This window comes from Mesoplodon densirostris, chromosome 4 (assembly GCF_025265405.1).
Source record: "Mesoplodon densirostris isolate mMesDen1 chromosome 4, mMesDen1 primary haplotype, whole genome shotgun sequence".
NCBI classification, from domain to species: domain Eukaryota; kingdom Metazoa; phylum Chordata; class Mammalia; order Artiodactyla; family Ziphiidae; genus Mesoplodon; species Mesoplodon densirostris.
The window spans coordinates 128,387,420-128,412,357 of record NC_082664.1 but is presented as its reverse complement, the minus strand read 5'-3'; the positions used below and the strand labels follow the sequence as shown (position 1 = coordinate 128,412,357).

The 24,938-nt window shown below is 41.1% G+C and overlaps 2 protein-coding genes across 2 annotated transcripts in view; both read right to left on the bottom strand.

Annotated features, from left to right (window-relative positions):
• Positions 1 to 46: 46 nt before the first annotated feature.
• On the bottom strand, positions 47 to 12,330 carry PDCD7 (programmed cell death 7). Its single transcript, XM_060095230.1, has 5 exons — positions 11,421 to 12,330; positions 9,331 to 9,469; positions 3,924 to 4,160; positions 3,565 to 3,652; positions 47 to 1,865 (listed from the first exon to the last, which is right to left on the bottom strand). The coding sequence occupies exons 1-5, from the start codon at positions 12,291 to 12,293 to the stop codon at positions 1,742 to 1,744; spliced, it is 1,461 nt and encodes a 486-aa protein (XP_059951213.1). The 5' UTR covers positions 12,294 to 12,330; the 3' UTR covers positions 47 to 1,741.
• Positions 12,331 to 16,930: 4,600 nt separating this feature from the next.
• CLPX (caseinolytic mitochondrial matrix peptidase chaperone subunit X) overlaps positions 16,931 to 24,938 on the bottom strand; it is a 36,585-nt gene continuing 28,577 nt past the window's right edge. The window contains exons 11-14 of the mRNA XM_060097175.1: positions 23,957 to 24,256; positions 21,996 to 22,088; positions 20,613 to 20,719; positions 16,931 to 18,600 (exon numbers count right to left, since the gene is read on the bottom strand). Of these exons, the coding sequence (XP_059953158.1) occupies positions 18,510 to 18,600; positions 20,613 to 20,719; positions 21,996 to 22,088; positions 23,957 to 24,256 (591 nt within the window). The 3' untranslated portion in view covers positions 16,931 to 18,509. The remainder of the gene's footprint in view (positions 18,601 to 20,612; positions 20,720 to 21,995; positions 22,089 to 23,956; positions 24,257 to 24,938) is intronic.

Below are 24,938 nucleotides of genomic sequence, written 5' to 3'. Positions count from 1 at the left end.
AAAACTTAACAAAAGACCAAACAAATAATAAAAATAATGCTCACTTTATTAAAACTTTGCAGAAGCTGAATGAGAGGGAAGAGGGAATGGTTTTTTCCACCTGAGGTTAAATGCTTTCTTTTCTTTGGGTTCTGCTGCCTGAGTTTTCCTGAGTCCCTGCTCCACACTCCCTAACCCCATCAATGCAGGTATCTTAGTGGCAAGGCTGTCTGGACACCAAACATACATTGTACAATTCATCTTTTATTTCTACTCTTCCTGCATCTCATCAGAAAATGGTGGAGATTTATAACAAAAGGGCACACAGGCCTACGGGGTTATGTGAGGCTAATCACATCAGATTCTGAGGTTTATGAGCTTAGAAACACATTAGAGGAGTGCTGGCCCTCATACCGTTAACTCTGTAATGCATAATATATAAACTTAACAGTGCAAATGAAACAACAAAAAAGGGACAAATGTGTTAGCATCTTGTACCCAAGAGCTTCTAAGTACATGAAATCACTTCCAAAGTTGAGATGTCCTTTCCTGCTTATCCAGAATTGGATACCGCATAAAAAGTTTGGTGCTTGAGATTCACCTTCCAGTAGCAAATGCCTAGTTAATAAATTTGAACTTTGCAGTAAATGTCTTTTGTCAATGTGAAAGAGTGTGTAGTGATTTGGGAGGCAATAAACTGGGGGCAAAGGCTCAAACTAAAAATGATATTTATTTAGCTTTTTGGAAATATAAATAACACAATAAATGACAAAAAGGAAAACAAAATAAAACAAAAAACCTGACATGTTATATGACTGATCATCTCCAGGCACAACAGCATTTATTAATGAGTATAAAAAAATAAATTTTATTATTTTTATCTGCTTTTCCCCCAGCTTAAACTACATGTATATTTTTGGAAGCTTGAGTTCCTAAGAAAATTCCACAATTTCCACTATACCAGCTCCCACAATGTGACTGAGTGAGGTTAATCAAGGTTCCACTCCCATAAGGAAATTAATTTTTATCCTTGCAGGTTCTCAACAACCAGACCTCTAGGAACTTAAAAAGTAGGTGCTTTCATTAGGATCCTTCTAATATGGGGAAAATGCAGCCATCATCCATTAAAACACAATCCAGTTTGGGTACAGGTACTCTTCAGGCTTTCCAAGTTCTCCACTTGACTACCAGACAAGGCCACCAGCTTTTCTGGCAGCCCAGCCTCTCTAGCTGCACCAAAAGTGGGATTCACAAAACTGAAGATAAAGCATTTCTAACCTTTCTTCCTGGAAGTTAGGAGGCTCTCTGGGTAAGAAAGGTAAGGAGGTTTTGCATCAAGCTTGCCTTAACAAGGAGTACTGGGGGAGGGACTGCTAAATCTACCCAGTGCACACCTGTGTCGAGGGTATGAGTGTATAGCGTATACTTATCCATCAGCACACAAGAAAGATAAGAGTAAACTTATAAATCAATCTGGACCAAGCCCCTCAAAACAGAGGCGAATTTCATGAACCAAGGCCACTGCCTGTCGTAAAAACCTCAGTTCACCTAGGTCCTTTCCTGAGGAACCATATTAATCTCCTGATTCAAGAGGCACCTTGGCCAGGACAGAGGACAGAAGGAAAATGTAACTTCTGGGTAGGGCAATGCCACATGGAGTTTAGAGGTTGTGATTTAGACTACAGTACAAGAAGATGGTAGCGTCACTAATACTTAGAGCTGGAAAGAGCCTTGGCTGGATGACACTCCTGGAGCATCTTTACTAATGCAGCTTAATGGCGGTTGCCCAGATGTCGTTGCTGGGGAGCGGGGGAAGAACCCATCCTTGGGGAACGGAGTTGCCTTTGGGATGATCAGATGGCACCAGGTACTGATCCCAATCATGCCTTAATGAGAACATTACAGAACAACTGTTTATTTTTGTTTCATTCCAAGCACTATGTTAGCAACTAAATATTCTATTTCAGGACTTCGCTTTCAAATGACCGATATGAGGCCATTAAAGAACTTGATTTCTAGAAATTATGCAAAAGACTATTTCTTAAATGTACATATATCTAAGTGGGAAAAGACTCCAAAGAACTTATATTTTATGGATAACCAAATAATGAATATACAGTCGATCCTCATTATTTGCAGATTCTGTATTTGCAAATTTGGCTATTCACTAAAATTTATTTGTAACCCGCAAATCATTATTCATGGTGCTTCCCTGGTTACTTGCCAACATGCACAGAGCAGTGAAAAATCTGAGTCACCAAAAGGCATGTTCCCAACTATGGTAGAACAAGGCGACACTCTGCCTTCTTGTTTTCAGCTCCCCTACTGTAAACAAGTATCCTTTTTGTAGTCTGTTTAGTACCACATTCTTCAAATTTTTGTGCTTTCTATTGGCATTTTGCTGTTTAAAATGGCTCACGAGTACAGTGCTGGAGTGCTATAGCTAGCACTAGAAGGCTGTGATATGCCTTATGGAGAACACATGTATGTTAGATAAGCTACCTTCAGGCATGAGTTATAGTGCCATTAGTTATGAGTTCAATGTTGATGAATCAACAGTATGTATTAAATAAGGTGTCTTTAAAAAGAAAGACAAGGTTAGGTATTGATCAGTTGATGAAAATGTCGTGGCCAAAGGCTCACAGGAGCCTAGCTCTGTATTTCCTTCAGGAGCAGCAGTTCAGTATTCTCTAATTCAGCATTTGCAGTTTTATAGAATATAGCTGCTGTAAATAACGAGAACCCACTGTAATATATTTAAAGGCTAAAACTTGTGTATTAACCAGAAATACACTTTTCCCAGAACAGCGCTAAAGAGTACTGTTGGACCTTGGAAGGATCCTCAGAGAGCACTTAGTTCAGTGGTTTTTCAAATCAGGCTTTGAAGACACTTAGGCCCCAAGTAGATGCTTTGGGGAGTCTAGAAATAACAAAGTGCTTCCAGTCAATAACACATTTAAACTGCCTGTGGAACACATTCATTCATTCTGTTATACAAACTGATTTTTCAAAAGATTACATTTGGGAGGGTACTGTTCACATTTGAAGGCCACAGTCTAGTCCATCATTTTCACCTTGTAGGTGAGGAAAGTGAGACTCAGAGCTGAAAACTTTACCCAGCTCATTAGTAACTGCAGATTAAGGTGAGACTCCTTTTTCCTAGCTCTCTTGGCTCTGACCTGTAAGAACTCACAAGTCAGTGTGGGTCTTTGTTAACAGTCTCCACAGGTGAGTATACAGGGAGGGTTTCTTTTCCTTGGTCTGTTTAGCAGCAGAAGAGAATTAGGAAAAGGAAGTCAATGCTTTAAGTCAACATAACAGCTATAGCATGGCATAATACAGAGGGCAAGTCACAACCTGAGTTTCAGTGTCTTCACCTGTTAAAATAGGGACATCTACTTCTCAAGAATCGATGAGGACTAAACAAGACATGTGTGGCATGCTTCAAACTTGGAAACATTCTATAAACTCATAAGGAACTAAAAAAAAAGAAAAGATATAGTAATAGACCTCAACAACATAAGCACTTTGTCGACTGCTTCTTGCTACTTAAGGGAAAGAAAACATGGAGAATGCCCCTCTGACCTTATCTGGATGAGCGCTGGCAGGGAGTGCTCAGCCTGGAGGTAATACTGCCGGAAAGGCTGCAAGAGGTGAGCAAGTGGGAACTCATCTGAAAAAGAAAAGGCACAATACCATGTCATCATGCTTCATATGTACAGCATATTTCTCAAGGCAAAGTGACTTAGTCTATGATTATACAATATGATCAAATGTGTTTCATCTTTATCCTTGATTTCTAGGATATAGTTTAGAATTCAAATCCTAAAGGATCCTTCCAATTTGTCGCCTACCACCTCTTAGCTTAGGTGGAGATCATCCATGAGGAAAAGAGCTGTCAATCTAGTATTTTTCTTTTCTCCACAGGTTACAGAGGAACTTACCTGGATCCCCAAATAACTTGGACTCAATTTCACGCTTCTGTAGTAAAAATTTCTCTTTTTCTTTCCTCTGTTTCTTCTCTAACTCTCTTCTTCTCTCTTCCTCTTGTTCTCCTTCCAACATAACTCTGAGGGCTCTCTCTTCAGCTTCATATAATTCAGAGCGTTTTTTAATGAGTTTTCTCAGTCGCTGAAGGTGATGCTCAAAGGTCTCATCTGCTGAGGCTGGAGGACAGACCCCTGGGCAAAGAGATGCAAATGACATTTTAGATACAACTTTTTCTTATCCCCAAATCCATGTTCTAATGAGCAGACTCAAAGTCCTACTTACAGTATGAATTTGGTTAGAGTTTACAAATTCCAACCAGCCTTCAAGGCTCAATTTGATCTTTTTGAGTCTTCAATTAATTTCACCCTAACCTAACTTTCACTAACTCCGCTTTCTGTATCACACTACTTAACCTTTGATTTTGTTTATTTCTTAATGGTTTTGATCCTTCAGTTGGAGAATTCCTTTACTAAAGGGAGGAACTGTCTTTTGCTTCTTCACTGTGAAATTCCTACAGCACAGACTCCTAGACCCAACTAATAAACAATTTTTCCTCTGACTGAGTCTGAACTTCTGAGAGCGCACACTTGGACAGTGAGGAAGAAATACACTTAACCAACCACAATAACCTCACAGTCTGCTGCTGAGGGCAGGGTGACCAAATGTTTCATTTGTCCAGTTTTAGCACTGAAAACCCAATGTCCTGGGACAGATGTGATGGTTGGTCACCCTGATTTGGAGGTCTGACTCTTTTTTCCCTCAATCACAGCAGCTAAGTAGTTGCAGAATTCGCTCTCCTGTCTTCATCTCCATTCCTTCAGATTTTGTCATGATTTCTTGGCTTGAACAAATTTTCATCTACTCATTCCCACCTATGGAAACTCTACAACTCAAATCCATCTTCTACTAAATTGCTAATTATTTTCCAAATACACACAAAATTCTTATGCACTGAGAAATTTAAGCTGTCACTTTGTTGTTTCATAATAATTTCATGGTTTTGTTTCATTTCTTTACCTAGACCAAGGATTGGCAAACCTTTTCCATAAGCGGCCAGAGAGTGAATATTTTAGGCTTGTGGGTCATACAATCTCTGCTGCAAGTACTAAAATCTTTCAGTACAGCAAAAATACACAGACACGCCATCAGCCCCAAAGTGCCTCCAGACCCCTGAGAAGGTGTGGCCTGCTCCCATCTCGGTGTGCTGGCCTGCACCACCCGCGCTCATCCCCCTCAGCCTTTCATGGATCCCTCCTGACCACCATGACACACTCCCTCTGAAACGACCCCCCCACCAATCCTCCTCCAGACCCCCTGCTACGACATGATCTAGGTTCCCTCCACCTCTACCATTACTTCTCTAGTTCCTGCAGCTCCTAGATACCAATGCTTTCTCCTTTATTCCCTTTTAGCCACCCATACCTTAGAGTATCGTGCAGTCTTTGGACCTTGGCATGATCAGAAAAAAGTTTCCACCTCTGAAGTCTTAAACCCAATTATTCTCTTCTCTGACTTTCTACCCAAAACTCTGTCAGCTTCACTAAAACCTCCAATCTAATATATCAGATTTCACCAAAATGTGTGGTCGCCCATTAAGCAAAGCCCCAATAGACCTGTGCTCTGTGCTCACCTGCCAACTGCAGATTCATTTGATTATGTGACCTAGTGCCAGTGTGTAGTTACATCAGCTCAGCCCATAATGGCACCTCCCTACAGCCATACTCCCATGCGTCTCTGGTCGGCTCTCACTCATTCCTCACAACAATTATTTCAAACATTCACTTCCCTCCTAAAGCCTTACTTCTCTACTCTTAGCAAACCATCTAGCATTTTCCCTAGAGAAAAGAGGCTAACAGGCAGGAAATCCCTTAATTTTTTGCCGCTGACTTTACTCATCTGCATTACTACCCATCCTTGCCCTCTTCATTTTCATTTCAGTGGAAAATGGGTCCTTCTCCACTTAAGTTGATTCCTCCATCTGGGATCTGAATCTCCCTACTTCCTGCAGGACCTCAAGCCATTAACTATCCCTCCTGCTTCTCTTCACAGGCAAACTTTTAATAATTAATAAGCTGGACTCACTGTCTGCTTTTCTTATCTCCTCCTCTTTGATCTAGCCTAGTCTGGCTTCTACCCATACCACTCCACTGAAATGCACCCAGCACCGGTCACTAATAATCTGTTTGGTACTAATTCCCATGGATGTTTATTAATCTTCATATTACTTGATAATAATAATAATAAACACTTATACAGCACTTACTACATGCCAGGACTGTTTTAAACACTTTACACATGTTTACTAATTTAATCATTGCAACACCCCATGGATCGGTACCATCACTATTCCCTTCGTACAGGTGAGGAAAAACCAAGGCACAGAGAAGTTTAAGTAACCTGCCCAATATTATGCAATCTCTCTGCATAATATTTGCCACTTTCCAGAAAAAGTAAGGGGTCTACACTTTCCTCCTATCTCTGACCTCTCTTGATCTCTTTTGTGGCCTCCTCCTTACCCATCTTGATTTTGACATTCCCTAGGATTTTGTCTTTTTGGGCCTCATCTCACACCGCACAATCTCCTCAAGGTCATCCCTACTTACAGCTACATGCTGATAAACTCTTATCCAGGATGTACCACAGGCACCACAAACACAACAGGTCCCAAACTGAACTCATCAGCCCCAAGCCTGTTCCCCCTCTTGTTTTCCTGGTCAATTAGAATGGTATCATCACTCATTCAATAGATCAAGCTAGAACCTGAAAGTCATTTTTTTCCTTCAGCTCCCACATGCTGAGTTCCCCCAAGTTATTTACTTATATGTACGTGTACATACACACACACACACACACACACACACACGCACACACTCTACTCACATCTTAAATCTGTTTACTTTTCTCCAACTCACCATCTGACTCTTAGTTCACATTCCCATATTATCCCTGCCCAGACTGCAATAGCCCTATCAGTCTCTCTTTGTTCCTCCCTCCTAGAAGCCCCAAACCTTTCTCTACTCTGCCAGCACTGATCTTTGTCATCTCTGCTTAAAATCTTCCAATGGTTCCACTCAGCTTTAAGCATAGGTGAGAAGTCTAGCCTAGCAAATAAGACACTTTGAGACGTGGCCCTGCTTACATAACCAGCTTCATTTTCTCAGCACAGTTAGAGAACTTAGAAAGTTGCTCTTTTTCTTTTAAAGTATCCAACAAAACCAGTTACTAGATACTAAATCGTTTTACATTCAAGTCAGTTAACTCCACAGAGCCTGCTTATTTTAGATCTTAATTTCTCCTAAAATTTCTTCCTTCTTTCAGACCAAAGTGAGGAAGACTAATAGAAATTATGTTGTACAATAAATTCACTTGGCATAAGTTTACTGAACACTCAGCTCACGGAGGACATGAAGTAGGGGAATATGAAATAGTAGCCCTCAGGTTTTGCATTATTATAAAGAAGAGATAGAGGCAGACACAGTAGATGCAAACTCCCTCTGACTCATGAATGCTTTGTGGGGTCATCTGATTCTGAGACCTGAATCTGAATCAGCCAGTCTGGAGGCTGGCATGTAGAAGTTAATCATTTAGCTAATGAATGAGCCTGACTGAATGCACATGTCCCAGTGACATTTGATTAAGGATCTGAGCTGCAGTTTTCAATTATATTTTAAACCACACAGGGCAGATCATTTGCTATTGTGGTACTTGCTAATTTGTATACTCTCAAATATCCCTGGTGAATGTCAGTGGCCTACAGCCTACTAAATAAGGCAGCATGTTGTTCAAGCCAGGTGCAAATGAGAAGGAGCAGTAGGTCACCTCAGCCCAGATCAGGGAAGGATGGAATTTACTATATTTACTTTTGAAGGATAGTGAGAGCTAACAATGGCAAAGATGGTACTGAAGGCCCTCCAGACAAACAGACTGGCAAGAGCAAAGATGCAGGCAGGCAAAATGGAAAGCACAACTGGGGAACTTGTAGAAAACCAGTGCTCCCTCTAGAGGCAAGAGGAGACCACTGAGGTTCTCTGGGTCCAAAAGTGACAGGCAGGTAAACCAGGGACACCCATACAGTCTTCAGGGCACTCCCTGCCCCATTCAACCATTCGCACCTCTACAAATATCAATGTTTCAGGTTTGAAATGTATATGAAGGAGCATGCTAAGTTTTCGACACCTTCTGAAGCACCAAGTACAGACAGAATAGCTTTCACCTTGGTGTATGGGCAAAGTTGACCAGCCAGGCCAACCTCACTCAGAAAAGTGTGGCCAGGAATGCCTGGGGTGGCAATGATGAGTCAAGAGGAAGAAATGCAGGACTTCCCTGGTGGCACGTTGGTTAAGAATCTGCCTGCCAATGCAGGGGCCATGGGTTCGATCCCTGGTCCAGGAAGATCCCACATGCCTCAGAGCAACTAAGCCCATGCGCCACAACTACTGAGCCTGCAAGCCACAACTACTGAGCCTGTGAGCCACAACTACTGAGCCCACGTGCCACAATTACTGAAGCCTGTGAGCCTAGAGCCCGTGCTCTGCCACAATAGAAGCCACTGCAATGGGAAGTCCATGCACTGCAACAAAGAGTAGCCCCGCTCACCACAACTAGAGAAAGCCCATGTGCAGCAACACAGCCAAAAATAAATAAATTAATTCTTTTTAAAAAGTAAAAAAGGGGCCTCCCTGGTGGCGCAAGTGGTTGAGAGTCCGCCTGCCGATGCAGGGGATACGGGTTCGTGCCCCGGTCTGGGAGGATCCCATATGCCGCGGAGCGGCTGGGCCCGTGAGCCATGGCCGCTGAGCCTGCGCGTCCGGAGCCTGCGCGTCCGGAGCCTGTGCTCCGCAACGGGGGAGGCCACAACAGTGAGAGGCCCGCATACCGCAAAAAAAAAAAAAAAAAGTAAAAAAAAGAGGAAGACAGTGCAGTGGGTTCCCACATCCTTTTCAATCTTGGCTACCAGGGATAAATATCTTCTGAAGCTTTCTACTTCAAAAGTTATGAGGTAGGGCTTCCCTGGTGGCGCAGTGGTTGGGAGTCTGCCTGCCGATGCAGGGGACGCGGGTTCATGCCCCAGTCCGGGAAGATCCCACATGCCGCGGAGCGGCTGGGCTTGTGAGCCACAGGCCGCTGAGCCTGTGTGTCCGGAGCCTGTGCTCCGCAACGGGAGAGGCCACAACAGTGAAAGGTCTGCATACGGCAAAAACAACAACAACAACAACAACAACAAAAAGTTCTGAGGTACTGCTGATAAGCTTAGTTACCCTACTTGGTGAAAATAATGAAGTATCAAGCATTTTTCCTTCAGCAGTTTTGGGGAGGAGGGGGTTAGGGTAAAGAATGGAAAGAAATGCAAAGCCTGGTTACCTTTCCTTGCTGCAGCCTCTTTCCTGAGTTTCCTCAATTTCTCCAAGGCCCGAAGAATGTCCACCATTCTTTTGGTGTCTGCTTGTTTTTTCCTCACTTCAGATAGGACACCATCAGCAGCAGCTTTAAGTTCCTGCTCCTGGAGGAGAAAGAGATCCCATGAGACCCAGTATGGAACCTTACGAGGAACAACCTTACAGCACAGAAAATCTGCCTGGCCGTGAGATTTCAGAGGATCAGACAGTCCCAAGGTTAAGAAAGACTCTACTGGATCTACATCCCAATTTCCTGAGCCATGCACAACTCCCCTCTACATTGGTCCAGCCAAGGGATTATCTTCTCTGCAGCTTCCATGTGGGCTCTTGCCTTTGTTTCTTCCTCAGAGTTTCTCAAAGTGTGGTTCAAGGAACATCTGCCTCCAACGTACCTTGTTAAGTTGGGGCTCTCTTATTAAAAATGCAGACTCCTGGATCCAAAGATTCAGACTAGCAGGGAAGATAAAGAATGGGGTTGGAAAGGACTAGGACTCTACAATGTTCTCTGTGATAACCTAAGCACAGTTTGTGCCCCGATGCTCTAAAGTCTCAAGGACCTCTTTGATATGACAGCCTTTTAAACATCTGAAGACCCAATCTTACTCTTAAGTTGGTTCACATGTAAGCTAAATAACCCTGGTTCCTCAAGTCACTACTCACAGGACTCTGTCTCCAGTACCCTCACAGTGCATGGTAGGGAGGATCCTTTTGCCTAAAAGCTCTCTTTCCCATCTGTCAAATAAGCACTATAGTTTCACCATTACAGACACACCATGCTGTTTCACTCTTGTTTCTGGAACTGCACATGTTGCTTTCACTTAGCTTTGACATTTCCTACAAGACTCAGCTGAGATGTCACCATATCATCTGGGAAGCCTTCCTTGATACCTTCCCCCAGTGGATTAGATATTCCTTCTCTGGGCATTTATAGCACCTACAGTTGAGATCTTAACACACACCATGCTATACAGATATGATCCCCCATGGTGCTCTAAGCCCCTCAAGGACAAGCACTATGTCTTATTCACCCTTAATTCCAGCACTCAGTAGTGGGCCTGCCATAATGGGCCCACATTAAATGTCTGGTGAACGGATCAAATTCCCTTAGATTAAGGCATTGCCTCCAAGTACTCTCCTTTAAAGTGCTGATATATTCCTGGAGGTGTGAAGACAAAGCTTGCCATCAATATACTTTAGAGGGGAGTTGGATCAGACTCCAGGGCTGTAGCAGACAAAAGGAGGACACAAGGCTGTACCAGCTGGTTGTGGAGAGTGGAGGAAGAGGGGAAGTCCCTAGAGGCATTCAAAAGTAATGAGAATGCCTTAACTATTTGACCGATTTCCAGTTTCACCCTGGCCCTCTACTTAAGTTAAAACTTGAGATCAGTAGACTTTGGAATCGAGCCATCTGGGCTCAAATCAGGAGTGAAACTGCCACAAACCGGTTGTGTGACTGTTGGCAAGTTAACCTCTCTATGCCTCAATTTCTTAATCTGTAAAATTGGGATAATACTGCCTACCTCTCAGGTTGTTACAAGGTTTTGAGTAAGTGCTCAAAAATACCATCGTTGAACTTGGGATATTGTTGAACTTGTAAATAAAGGAATCCTGGGAAAATCATCACTAGTGCCCCATCAGCCAATTAGGGTATATGTTCCTTGAGAAAAGGCCCCAAGTTCTCTTTATTTTGTATTCTTAAAATTACCTAGAGCAGGGCAAGACGCAAGGACCCAGATTCTTGTTCGTCTTGAATGTTACTAAGTGGACAGAACACTGGAGCAGAAAACAGATCTGTCATCCCTGCAAAACCACTATGCAATCCTATACTTTGTATTTATGGGACTTTGCAGCGCACCTAGAGCACTTGTGTTGTGTACTGTACACCACTAACACGCAACCAATACGGAAATATGAGGTCGGAAAGGTAAACTATCTTTTTATTCTACGGGTGAGGAAAAAGAGGCTTAGCCCTGAGGAATGACAGTGCAAAGCCTCAAGCCCCATCGGGTGTCAAACACCACTACCCCTGCTCCCGTGTGCATCCGCTGCTCTTACCCGCTTCTTCTCCTCCACCTCCTGCACGCACTTGACCCTCCAGCGGTCAATCTCCTGCTCGCGCTCCGCTGCCCGCGTGGCCTCCGCCTCCAGCTCGGCCTCGCGTTCCCGGGCCCTCTCGCGAAGCCGCAGCCGGCGGCGCCGGACCCTCTCCAGCCTGCGCCGCGACTCGCCCACATAGGCTGCCTGGGTCAGGAGCTGAAGTCGCTCGGCCAGCTCGGCGCGCAGCGGCTGTGCCTCCGCATGCAGCTGTGCCCAGGCCACGCCGTCAGCCTCGGCCTCGCGCAGCGCATGGCCCAGGTCGCGCAGCCGCCGCACCAGGCGCAGGGACCCGCGCAACCGGGCCCGCACCTCGCCCAGGCTGGGGCCGGCGGGCGCGCGCGGGGACACCGGGCAGCCAGCCCGCCGCGGGGTTCCGAACACCGCCTCTAGCCACTGCCGGTCGCGCAGGCGCTGCAGGGCCGCGTCCCCGAGCACGTCGGACGGCGGCGGTGCTTCAGGCCAGCGCGGGCTCCAGGGCGGCCCCGGGCCTGGAGGCGGCGGCTGCGGGCGCTCACCGGCGTCGTTCCCTAGGAAGGGCCGGCACTGGGGCAGCGGGGGAGGCAGCGGCGGTGGCGGCACCTGGTAGAAGGAGCCGCCGCCGCCGCCCCCGCCCCCGCGGGAGGCTTCTCCGGGGGCCCGGGGCTGCAGAGACAGCGGGGGCTGGAGGAAGGGGGCGGAGGCCCCCGGAAAGGGGCCGGGCCGCTGGGGAAGAGGCGGTGGGAAAGCCGGAGAGGGTAGCGGCGGTGGCGGACAGCCGAAGGGAGCGGGAGCCGGCGGCTGCTGGAGCGGCGGGCCCTGGCGACCTGGGGTGAAGAAGGGTGGCAGAGCCATGGCCACCACGGAGGGATTCTAAGAAGTGACAGGAATCTGAGTGGTTCCCAGCGAAAGTGTCTTCCGGGAGGACGTGACGTATACCGCGCGCGACATAAGTGTGACGCACCCGATCCAGGGATCCCGGCGCATGGATGGGCGTTCATTCAACCCTTCAATTCAAAAATACTATCCTTACTGAGCATTCTAGGTGCGGAACTAGCCCCTTTGCAGTGCGACTAACAGATACAGTTCCTCTCCTCGTAGAACTACCTACCTAGTAAAGAAAACACATTAATCAAGTAGTCCTGCAATCAAATGCAAAAGGGCAGCGGCGAATGTAAGTACTACCAAAGAGGAAAAAAGGGCAAGAAGAGCTTATAGGAAAATTAAATTTAAAGAGGTTGGGGAAGGTTGTCCTAAGGATTTGAGACTCCATCTGAGGTCTGAAGGGTAATTATGAGTTAAATAGTAGAAATAGAAGAGAAAGAAGAGAGGGACGCACAGTCCAAATGGGAACAGCATTTACAAAAGCCCCCTAGTAGACTATAGGAGTAGGTCTGGTGCGGGAACTGAAAGAATGCCAGTGTGGATGGAGCACAGAAAGCCGGAAGGGAGCCTGATGATCCTGGGAGGTGGACAAGATCGTAGCGTCCAGGATCTTATATCTTAAGAACAGTGGGAAACCACTGGAGGGTTTTAAGCAGGAGGGACAGGGAAGGCCATTCACTCCACATGATTAGATTTTTAAAATTAAACTCTGAGATAATTGTAGCTTCATAAGCAGTTGTAATAAATAGTACCGCAAAATTCCGCGTACTTTTTACTCAGTTTCTCTTGCAAAACTGTATTACAATATCATAACCGGGATGTTGACATTGATGGTCAAGATACAGAACATTTCCATACTTCCATACTACCAGGATCCCTCATTTGCCCCTTTATAGCCATACCCACTTCCCTTCCTTAACCTCTGGCAACCACTAATCCTCCATTTCTATAACTTGTCCTTTCTAGAATGTTATATAAATGGAATCATATAGTACATAACCTTTTGGGATTTATTCTTCTCACTCAGCCTAATCCTCTAGAGATACATCCAGGTTCTTGCATCAGTGTTCCTTTTTATTGCAATAAAGGTGTGCAAAAAAAATGTGTGGATAAAACGAAACCACACTTTGTGTAATCATTCACCTGCTGAAGGATATTTGGGTTGTTTCCATTTGGGGGCTATCATGAATAAAGCTACTATAAACATTTGTATACAGGTATTTATGTGAACACAAACCACCATTTCTCTGGAGTAAATGCCCAGGAGTGCAATTGCTAGGTCATACACCAGTTACGTTTAGTTTTTAAAGAAACTGCCACATTGTTTTCCAAAGTGGCTGTACCATTTTATATTCCCACCAGCGATATATGAATCATCCATTTTGCCTGCACTCTCATCAGCATTTTGTGTATTTACTATTTTTTATTTTAGACAACCTCATAGATATGTGGTGATATTTCATTGTGGTTTTAATTTGCACTTCTTTAATGGCTAATTATATTGAATATCTTTTCATATGCTTATCTGCCATCTGTATACCCTCTTCACTGAAATGTCTGATCATGTCTTTTGCCCATTTTCTAACTGGATTTTTTGGGTTTTTTACTGCTGAAATTTGAGTTATGTATTCTAGATATTAGTCCTATGTGGTTTGCAAATATTCTCCCCCATTTTATAGCTTGACTTTCATCCTAACATGTTTGTTTTGTTTTTTCAGAGCAAAAGTTCTTAATTTTGATAAAGTCCAACTTAGCAGTTTTTCCTCTTATGGATCATGATTTTGGAGTCAAGTCTAAGAACTCTTAGCCCTAGATCCTGAAAACTTTTCTCCTGTGCTTTTTCTGAAAGTTTTCTAGGTTTACATTTAAGTCTGTGATCCATTTTGAGTTGATAAGGTATTGAGACTAGTTTGAGCCCCCACTCCCACCCCACCCCTTTGGATGTCCAATTGCTCCAGTATCACATGATTAGAGCTTTACTTTTCAAAGCTGTAAAGTGATGGATGATCCCTTGGGTAAGAGTCCAGCTCTGTACCATGAGAAGAACCAACATGAGCCTGACCTCACTTCCCAAGGGACCACTAATATTTCTCAGAAACTTTGTAATATTCTACATATTTATTTTATGTATTCAGTAATTAGGTAATACTGTACATAATATTTAAAGGCTTCAGTTTTCATCTTAAAATTTATTAGGTAAGGTATGGATACCTTTTTATTTTCTAGATATATACTGTTGTCAATACCATTTATTAAATATTCTTTTCCTAATTTGAAATATCACCTTTTCCAATACTAAATTCCCATATATTATTTGGGATCTATTTCTGTACTTTACATTCTTTTCCATTGGTCTGTTCATTCATGCACTAGTACACACTTAAATATTTAAAGGTTTATAATATTTTAAAAATAGAAGATGCAGTCCTTCCTCATTCTTCAGTTGTTGGTTAGGTGGAGAGGCTCTGGAACCAGTCTACCTGGGGTTAAATCCTGGTTGTTACTTACTAGTTGTGTGACCTTGGGAAAGCTACTTAAACACTCTGGGCTTAAGTTTCTTCATCTAGAAGGGTTGATAAAGAGTATGTACCTCATAGAGTTGTTGCATTAAATGAACAGAGTAACACAGAGTAAGCACTATGAGTGTTCATTATCATTTTGCTTGTTTACCATTCTTATTTTTTTGTGTGAACTTTAGAATCCATTTGCCTAGTTTCATCTTAAAACTTATTGGCATTTTATTGGAATATTTATAAATTAACATAGGGATAACAGACATCTTTATAATATTAAGTTTTCCCATTGAGGAACATGGGATACCACTTTTCATCAGATTTGCAAAAATACCTACCCATCCACTTTTCCACTTACATTGCTATCATCTTAGTCCAATCCATCATCTTCTAGTAGGCTTATTATAATAGCCCCAAGTGCCCGATTTAATCCTTGGTCCTCTATAGTGTGTTCCCTTATACCGCAACCAGAGTGGTCTTTTAAAACTTAGGTCTGATAATGTCATTTCTCCATGCAAAACCTTCCGGCAACTTCTCATCTCACTCAGAATCAAAGCCTGGAAGGGAACTGGAAACAGCAAGATCAACTTGTAGTTTACTGTGGAGGGGATGTGGGTTCAAGAGAGTTATGTTTTGTATGTTGATAAGAATTTATCTGATTGATATATACACACTACTATATGTAAAACAGAAAACTAATAAGGACCTACTGTATAGCACAGGGAACTCTACTCAATACTCTATAATGGCCTATATGGGAAAAGAATCTAAAAAAGAGTGGATATATTTATAACTGATTCACTTTGCTGTACACCTGAAACTAGCACAACATTGTAAATCAACTATACTCCAGTTTAAAAAAAAAATTGATCCAAAAGATGGTAGGAGATAAAGGGCAAGTGCTGGAGAAATGTCCACAAGTAGGCCTCTAGTCATGTTTCCATTTATCTCAGCACCTTCCCTTCCCAACAATCTAAAACACATATCTAGTCATGTCCAATTCTCATGCTTAAAACCCTTTTAATAGCTCTCCACTACTTTCTGCATACAATTACAACTTAACCTGGCATACAAGATATTCTGTAATTTAAAAAAAATGTACGGAGTACCAAATATATGAAGCACCATGTAAGTGCTGGTTATAGTTAACAAAACAGGCATGATCTTCATGCTAGTGGACTTAACGGTGTAGTTGGAAAGCCAAGTGAAAAATAAGCTTGGGGGTTTGCTATAGAACAGGAAATACTAGGCATTGTTTAGATGCTTCTGGGAATGTTTCAGAAGGAAGGAGACCAATAATGTAGTAGAGATACTAACAAAAGAACCGGAGGCCTTAAGAAATGAGAGGGGATGATGGGATCCCCTCATAATAACATGGAGTGACTGAGTTTTGATAAAAGGGATCCTTCAGCTGTAACTGGAAAGAAAGGTTGGGTGCTGAAGCAGATACATTTATAGATTTGACGGTGGGAAGATGAGTTCTATCTTTTGATGGTTTCTCAATGAAAGGCAAAGTCTTCAGCAAGATGGAGAGGGGAGAAAATATATTAAATGGTCATCTCAGAGTAGTAACATGAAGTTGTACTGGTTGCCTATTTCTCAACTCCTAAATCTCCCTAGTTGTTTCACATTTCTGAGATTTTGATTTAATTTTCATTATTCCTTTCTGGAAAATTCCTACTTGTTCTTCCAGATCCATCTGGGCTATAACCTTTTGTGCCACACCTGGTACCTACCTCACTTCCATTATTATAATGCACTGATGTTTGTATTTGCTTCCCCTACTAGACTAGTAAACTTCTTGGAAAGCTTGGTCTGTATTCCTAGTGTGGGGCCCATGCAGGATATTTAAGTAAGGATTTTCAATCAATGTTTAACATAAACAGACTTTTTGTCTGTGGAATCTACAACTAGGAGAATTTATTAGAGGAATATGAATGTGTCAGGATTAACAGTCTCTAGAATAAAGCCACTCATGATATCTGTGTCCTTTTAAAAATGGCACTGCATTATGGACACACCACAACAATGGCTTTCATTTAATCCTTTTGTTTTATTCAAATGCCAAAACAAGTTTCAAGATACAAATCGTAGTTAAACTCAGTTGTGTTTAATTTAAAAACATCAATTATGCTTTAACTTTCAAAACCAAATGTAAGTTGTTGTGACTAAAATGTCTCCCAGTGCATTTCTGGAGGACTGCCTTTAATGTATTTAGTAGCTACTCCAATTTTCACTCTACAAAAAGGAAAATGATGAGGCTGTAAGAAAAAGATAAGGAACAGTTATAATATGAAAGACTTCCTGAGAAGAACTTCAACCATTACTAGGGAGACCAAGAAAGATAACCAGTTTCTGTTCTATACTCTAGCAACCAGGCTTAAACACTTTGCAAAAGTGCATTTCTGGTCCTACCCCAGCCATAAATAGATATCTAACATCTCTTATTACATCACAGAAAACCCAATTTCATCAAAAAGATGTAGAATTTGCTAATAGCTTAGGGTTCTTTTCCTAAGAAAATGGGGGCGGGGGCAGTAAGAGGAAAACTCGAGTTTATAAACTAAAAACTGAAAACAAATGTTTAAAGGTACTCTGATTTAAACAATTTCCAACGAGGCTGAACTGAAGGGACAGTATAGGAACTTCTATCAATATAGTGGGAAAGAAAAAAGTTTAAAAGGTACCCAAATATTTTAATATTTATGGAAGCAAATGAAATAATTTTCACTGTTAAGTCCCCCAAATTTCCCCCACTGTTTAGTTTTCTTATATAATGGAAGTTAGTAACATATTTTAGTATGAACACATTCCCTTCTGCTGATAGCATAGATTTTCTTTAATATTCTATGAAGCCAAAGAATTAGACAAATATCCAGTACCAGAAAACAACAAAAAACTAAGTACTTTAGGTAAATGTATTAGGATATTTTATTTAGCTCAGCACATGGCTGTAATGCTACTTTTAGAATTAGATGTAGTCTTTTTCTGAAGATTTAAGGCAGACTTCAATTCCATCTGCTCACTCATGGTACTAAAATGGACCAAAGATGGCAAATCAGACAAGTCAGCAAGAGAATGGCCTTTTTTTATAGTCCAATGGGGAAGTTTAGTGTCATGCATTAGTGGATAAGACTAAGAATACAGCTAAACAAATCATCAAAATAAGGTTCTTCGGGGTACTTTTTCCATGAAATCTTTAACTACTTGGAAACTACCTATTCCAATTTTTAAGATGAAAAAAATTCTAATATTTTCAGGAAACAAACATGGGTAGAAAAGGCTAAACTAAAGAATGGCATCCCAATCTTCAATTTTAAAGAATTTATTTTCCCATTTATAGTTACATTATTGTAAAATCCACAGTTATTGCAACACCTGCATTGCTTAAAAGAACTCCTAGGAATTTTTTTAAAGCATATTTTTTAAAAACCAAACCAAAATAATGTACATTTTGTCTCTGAACATTGTGTCATTAAAGTCCATGTAATGTCAGTCTGTATAAATCAATGTGATGTTACATTATATACATGATCTGATTTTTATCCTAAAAGCTTCTGACCATGTATGATATCCAAGATAGATCCAATGCTTTTAATGTCAGACTGTAGAGACAGTTACGATCCTAAACAGAAGAAGGAAAACTTTATATACAGGACAGAAGTCTGACAGTTTAGCTGTTTGCAGCATCTGCTTGACGAGGCCATCCTTCTTCTTCAACTCCAGAGTCATACTCCTCTTCAGAGGATTCTTTCGTTGGAGCCCTATAATGAAAAGCCATCAGTGTTTTTTGTTTTTTTAAATAAGAATTAGGGGTAAACACAACTTCTCAAAAAAATGAATAATAAAAAATTAATCCATTTAGCTAGAAATGACATACAAAGAAGGAAAATATTAAGAGCACTTCTAATACTAAGATTGCTTAATGGTAAAATATGGGAAACATTTAGAGCACACAACCAAAAACTACAAGTAGTTTTCCCAAACAAATTTTTTACTGAAATAAATCAACAACAAGGCTTCAACTGTGAAGGCCTTTCCTCCAGCAAAAAAGTAGAATCTATTATTTTAACGAAAATGCTTGACATTTAGCATGTCAATGGTAAAGAAGTGGAAAGCTTCTGATCAAACCAATATGACTCAAATTAGTCAAAATTATGATCAGACCACCACAATTCCTTTACATATTAATATTAAACAATAAAAATGAGAGATTATATCTCTTTGAATAAGTAAAGGTTGTTCAAAACCAATCAACTGGGCTTCCCTGGTGGTGCAGTGGTTGAGAGTCCACCTGCCGATGCAGGAGACATGGGTTCGTGCCCCAGTCCGGGAAGAGCCCACATGCCGCGGAGCGGCTGGGCCCATGAGCCATGACCGCTGAGCCTGCATGTCCGGAGCCTGTGCCCCGCAACGGGAGAGGCCGCAGCAGTGAGAGGCCCGCGTACCGCAAAAAAAAAAAACCAAAAAAAAAAATAAACAAAAAAAAAACCCAATCAACTGCCTCATAAGTTACCTTAGAAGATAAGCATAAAACATATGTTGTGACAGAAATCTAATTTTTATGTAGGTAACATTAATGTCAAGCACTGTTTAATAAATATTTATTGAATAGATCTGGGTCAGTAAACTACAGCCTGCAGGCCAAATAAAGCCCATCATTTGTTTTGTAAATATTTATCTGAACACAGACATGCTCATTCATTTACGGACTGTAGCTCTAGTGCTATGAGGGCAGAGTAGCTGCAATACAGATTGTATGGCCCTGAAGTATTAATCTAGCCCTGTACAAGACAGTTTACTGACCCCTAGAATAGTTAAATAAAGCAGTGAAAGATATGTCAAATTTGTCAACTGATAAGATACGACTAAGAGAAAAATTATGTCATCAAAGTTTTGGTCTTATGTGGGTCTTCCCTGGTGGTCCAGGGCTTAAGAACCCACTTTCCAATGCAGGGACACAGGTTCAATCCCTGGTCTGGGAACTAAGATTCCACATGCCGCGGGGCAACTAAACCCGTGCTCCGCAACTACTGAGCCCACACACTGCAACTACTGAGCCTGCACGCCACAAATAGAGAGCCAGAGCCCACGGGACCACAACTAGAGAGAGGCCTGTGTGCCACAATGAAGAGCCCTTGCACCACAATGAAAGATCCCACATGCCGCAACAAAGATCCCTCATGCCACAACTAAGACCCGACGCAGCCAAGTAAATAAACAAATATTTTAAAAGTTTTGGTCTTATGAAAGACATGAAACAAGTAATTCATAAATTACAGAATTAGCAGCAAAGTTCATTTAAGTCTTTTCATTTGGATTACTTTTATATCTTTTTTTGATACTTCTTCCTTTAGGAGAAAAAAGTGGAGACTAATTTTTTTTTAATATTTATTTATTTGGTTGCACCAGGTCTTAGTTGCGGTAGGTGGGCTTCTTGGTTGTGGCATGTCAACTCTTAGTTGCAGCATGCACGTGGGATCTAGTTCCCTGACCAGGGATCTAACCCGGGCCCCCTGCATTGGGAGCGTGGAGTCATCCACTGCACCACCAGGGAAGTCCCAAGTGGAAACTAATTTTGAAGATCAATTTTCAAGACTCAAAATATCATTTTATAAACCAAAATTAGAAAATTTTTCTACAGAAAACTTGAGATAACTGATTCCTTTATGATTTATAAGGATTTTTATACAACTTTATGACAGACCAATAAACCATAGCAATAAAGAGCCTATCTTAAGCTTTAAATCTGTTTTAGTTTGACAATACACTTTACCGGATGTATCCTGGTTCCTTCTTTCCTTCTACTACTTCTTTGTCAACCTCCACACATACAATATCAGAATTAGGGACTTCGAACATTGGTTCTAGTAACAGCTTTTCCTAAAGAGATAAAAAAGTAATGAATTACATGGAAAACTGAGGTTACATATAAAATGCTTGTATTCTATAGGTTATCAATCAAATTCATCAACTCAACAAATATTATGGAGTCCCTGTTATGCACTAGTAACTGAACGTTGAAAAGTCAATGTAAAAGCTTTCATATTCTTCATATTAAAACAGCTTCTAACTAAATTCAGAGAGAAGTCATTCTATAAGGGAAGGCTTTTTGTCTGTAGTTCTGCCTACTTAGGTCACCATGCACATATAAAAAGACTGTACCTTCATTTTGTATGTGATTCAGATGTTACTCAGAAGCATTCCTGACATACTCTATGACCAAAGGAGGTCAACTAGTAATCCTTAATTTGAAAACGATTTAATCCTAAATCATCTCTACCAAGCTATGACTTCAAACAGGCATTCGTCTTAAGTGCTGCAGTAGATCTAAAGTTATTTACTAAAGAAAACTAGTTTTGCCTATGAGTAGGGGCTGGATTATATTCCATCTTAAGGAAAATACTGGTTGAGTACATCAAATTTTCTAAAAATGTCAACTATATCACCTGTTCTTCTAGTTTACATGCTTATAAATCTGTCACAACACCTGAAGTCCAGGCCTTCATTAAAGAGTAAAATCTCAAATTGTGATGGATGTGTAGTTCTAATCAAAAAGTCCTACTGAGATGAGAGAAGTAGTATTTAGCAGTGAAATCCTCAGAGAACAGAATATGTGCTTGCTTTGGGAGCATGCAGGGAAATAGTAACCCACTGTACAGCCAGACCTGGGAGAGTAGGGGAGAGAACTCTAAGGAAGAGGGTGGGTGGTGACTCAAAGTAGGCTGGGTCTCTAGGATTTGTAACAAAATAAAAATAGTGAGTTCATAATATACTGAAGAATTTAGGGGTAAAATGCCACAGTATCTACAACTTAATTTCAAACAAAAAACAACAATGAGGATTTCAATGATTCTGAGAAGGCACTCTGGAGCTTAAGTCAAAAGGCCTATGTAGAGTTTTCTGAAATTCTCCTTCCCATGATCCTGATTTCCTCTATTTCATTAATCATATTAACTGTATGTCCTTTGTTGCAAACACCTTGAAGTTCCTTTTTAGAAAAAAGAAAAATATAATATACTGTGACCAAAAAAAAAAAATCACAAAAAATATTAGACCAATTTTCTGGATGTATTTCCAGAGGAAAACATCGAGGTTTAATATTCTCAGAATTCAGACCAAGAAATAATCTAGTTTCTGTAAATTTATGCCAACTTACCATTATGGACCGGAGGCCTCGTGCACCTGTTTTTCGTTCTAGTGCCAATCTGGCTATAGCTTTCAAAGCATCTTCAGTAACATTCAGTTCACACTACAAATATATTCAAAAGAAATAACTCAGATAATACTTGATGATATTTTCCTAATATAACCATGCAGTATTTGATCTACTAACTATTACTACCTACCACCATTACTGGTCTTTTTAGAACAAAAAGAGACTAATGCCCTGACTTTACTGGTAAAGAAATAAGTTCCAGAGAGTTAAGTACACTGATTCACTAATACTCAGAAACACAGGGTCAGAATCTTTGTGTCTTGACTGACCCTATCCCCTTTCAGACTAAAGCATTTTTAGACTATAACTTCATTTCTGGAAAATACTCATTTTAAAGAGTGTTACTAACCCTCTCATCCTATAGAACAAAGGTAAAACTTTAGACAAGTCTCTCTAAATTACCACAAATTCCAAAACTTACTGAGAAGTTAATATACCCTCCCAAAATCAAAATACTTTGGAACATCAGATTTTATAAAATCTTGGTATTAAACAACTTTTGTTTATTAATTTCTACATCCAGAAAATGTAAATTTTAAGTGAGGTAATTACCTCTCATGGTGCTTCAGAACCTTGCCTTCAAAAAGCACTTGTTTCTATGAATTAACCTATGGGAAGGTATCAGTATGAATCACAAGTTTGTCCTTAGTCCTTGAAGAGGTTTTCTACATTAACATGGATTTTCTAGGACTTTATTCAACATTTATTGAACCCCTGTGTGTTTATATATTAGAAACTGAGTGATGAATCAGACACCACCTTTGCCCTCAAGAAACTTAAGTGTATTGGGTGGTGACAAATTAGCAAAAGAGCATTTACAGCATAGTGTTTGCACATGGTGCTAAGAGAGCATCAAAGTGGGGGCATCTAAATAAGGCTAGGGGACCAATGAAGGATTTTTAAGGAGGGAAGTAAAATAATTAGCTTTGTGTTTATTCATTAAGTATTTATTAAGAACTTAATATCTATTTGTTGGACACTGTGTTCAATAATTTTAAAAAGATCCACTCTGGAAGTAAAGCGGAAGATGATAATATTTTGGTGGTGGTGGTCAGAGACAGACTTTAGACAGGGAGACCAATTAGGAAGTAAATGCATGGGTCAAGGTGAAGAATGATAAAGGAGATTGACTTGAGGTAGGGACAGTGGCAATGGAGGGAAGGAGACTGATATTTTGAGACACTAGGTTCAGAAAACACAAACATTTGCTATCTGATTAGATATATGGCTCCAGGTGTTGGGCTGCAGAGAAGTAGATGTGAGAGCTAACTTTAGAAAAAAGTATACCTAGGGCCTCCCTGGTGGCGCAAGTGGTTGAGAGTCCGCCTGCCGATGCAGGGGATACGGGTTCGTGCCCCGGTCTGGGAGGATCCCATATGCCGCGGAGCGGCTGGGCCCGTGAGCCATGGCCGCTGAGCCTGCGCGTCCGGAGCCTGCGCGTCCGGAGCCTGTGCTCCGCAATGGGGGAGGCCACAACAGTGAGAGGCCCGCATACCGCAAAAAAAAAAAAAAAAAAAAAGAAAAAAGTATACCTAGTATGTCACAATGAAAGCATTTAGAATATCAAGGCTGAAAAGACAATCCTGTGTGCCTGGCTTGAGGGGTTAGTGGTAGGCTGCTAGCACAATTTCTCTCTATATATATCCTTGGGCTTTAAGCTACAATGTCGATTTTAATTAAGAAAAAAATAAAGCCAACTCCTAAGTGTCTAATATGACACAACGTGCCTTCCCTGATTCCTAGATCCATATTTAGTGAGGAATAGGCTGGTATTCCAGATAAGTATTGCTTTTTTTTTTTTAAGTATTGCTTTTTAATTTGTTAGGCTAACACATGTAGAGTTTCAGTAGCAAAAAAAAAAACCCCATAAATTAAGTAAGTATAAAAAATAAATATCTAACCTTATCCATGCTGAATAAGGCCTGGTACTGAGGAATAACAGCATTACGTGGCTCAGTTAGTATTTGTACAAGTGTTTTCTCATCTAGGCTATGTAAAGGAACTACCACAGGCAACCGTCCCACAAACTCAGGAATCATGCCAAATTCAATGAGATCTCTGGCTTCCACATGACGTAATAAACGATCTTTTTCTTCAATGTCTTGGTGAGTATTTGATTCTCCACTTCGATTGGCAAGGTCTGCAGCAGCTGCAGCCCTTCTGCCTTTTCCCAGATTAGATGGTGTTCCAAATCCAAGATACTGCCAAAGAAAAGACAGGTATTACAAATAACAGAATAAAGCTGCATCGTGCTCAGCATTTTACATGCATATCTCATGCCTTCTTCAAAACAGAAGAAATTATTATCATTTATATTTTACAATGAAGAAAAAAGGCTTAGAGAGGTTAAGTACCTTGACCAAAGCTCTCATTGCTGCTAGTGGTAAAAGCCAGGATTCAAACTCAGGTCTACCTGCCTTCAGAATTGAGAACCTAACCAACTCTCAAAGAATGAATTCTAGTAAAAGTAGGTAAGTAAGAACTGTGAAGGGAAGTCCCTTAGAACTCATACAATGATGTTGCAGGATTTTTCTGAGACCTCTAGACTAGTGTGGCTTCCAAAATGTGCAAGAACTGTGGAAACAGAGATAGTAATTATTTTGTAACCAAAGTCAGTTTTGTAATACTGTAAACAGGAGTAGTGCCTATGGAACAAGCAGACTTAAAATTATCCACAAGTGTCCTAAGTCATTGCTAAGCATTCTATTAAAATCGTGATTTGGGGTTGCATACTATGAGTTAGAATATCCTATGAGTTAGAACATCCTATGAGTTAGAATAATTTCGATTTTATAAAGAACATGTAAGGACATCAAACAAAAATGGTAACTTTGCCGCAAAAAGTTGTGTATCTAATATGGATCTTGCTTTAGTCAATATAAA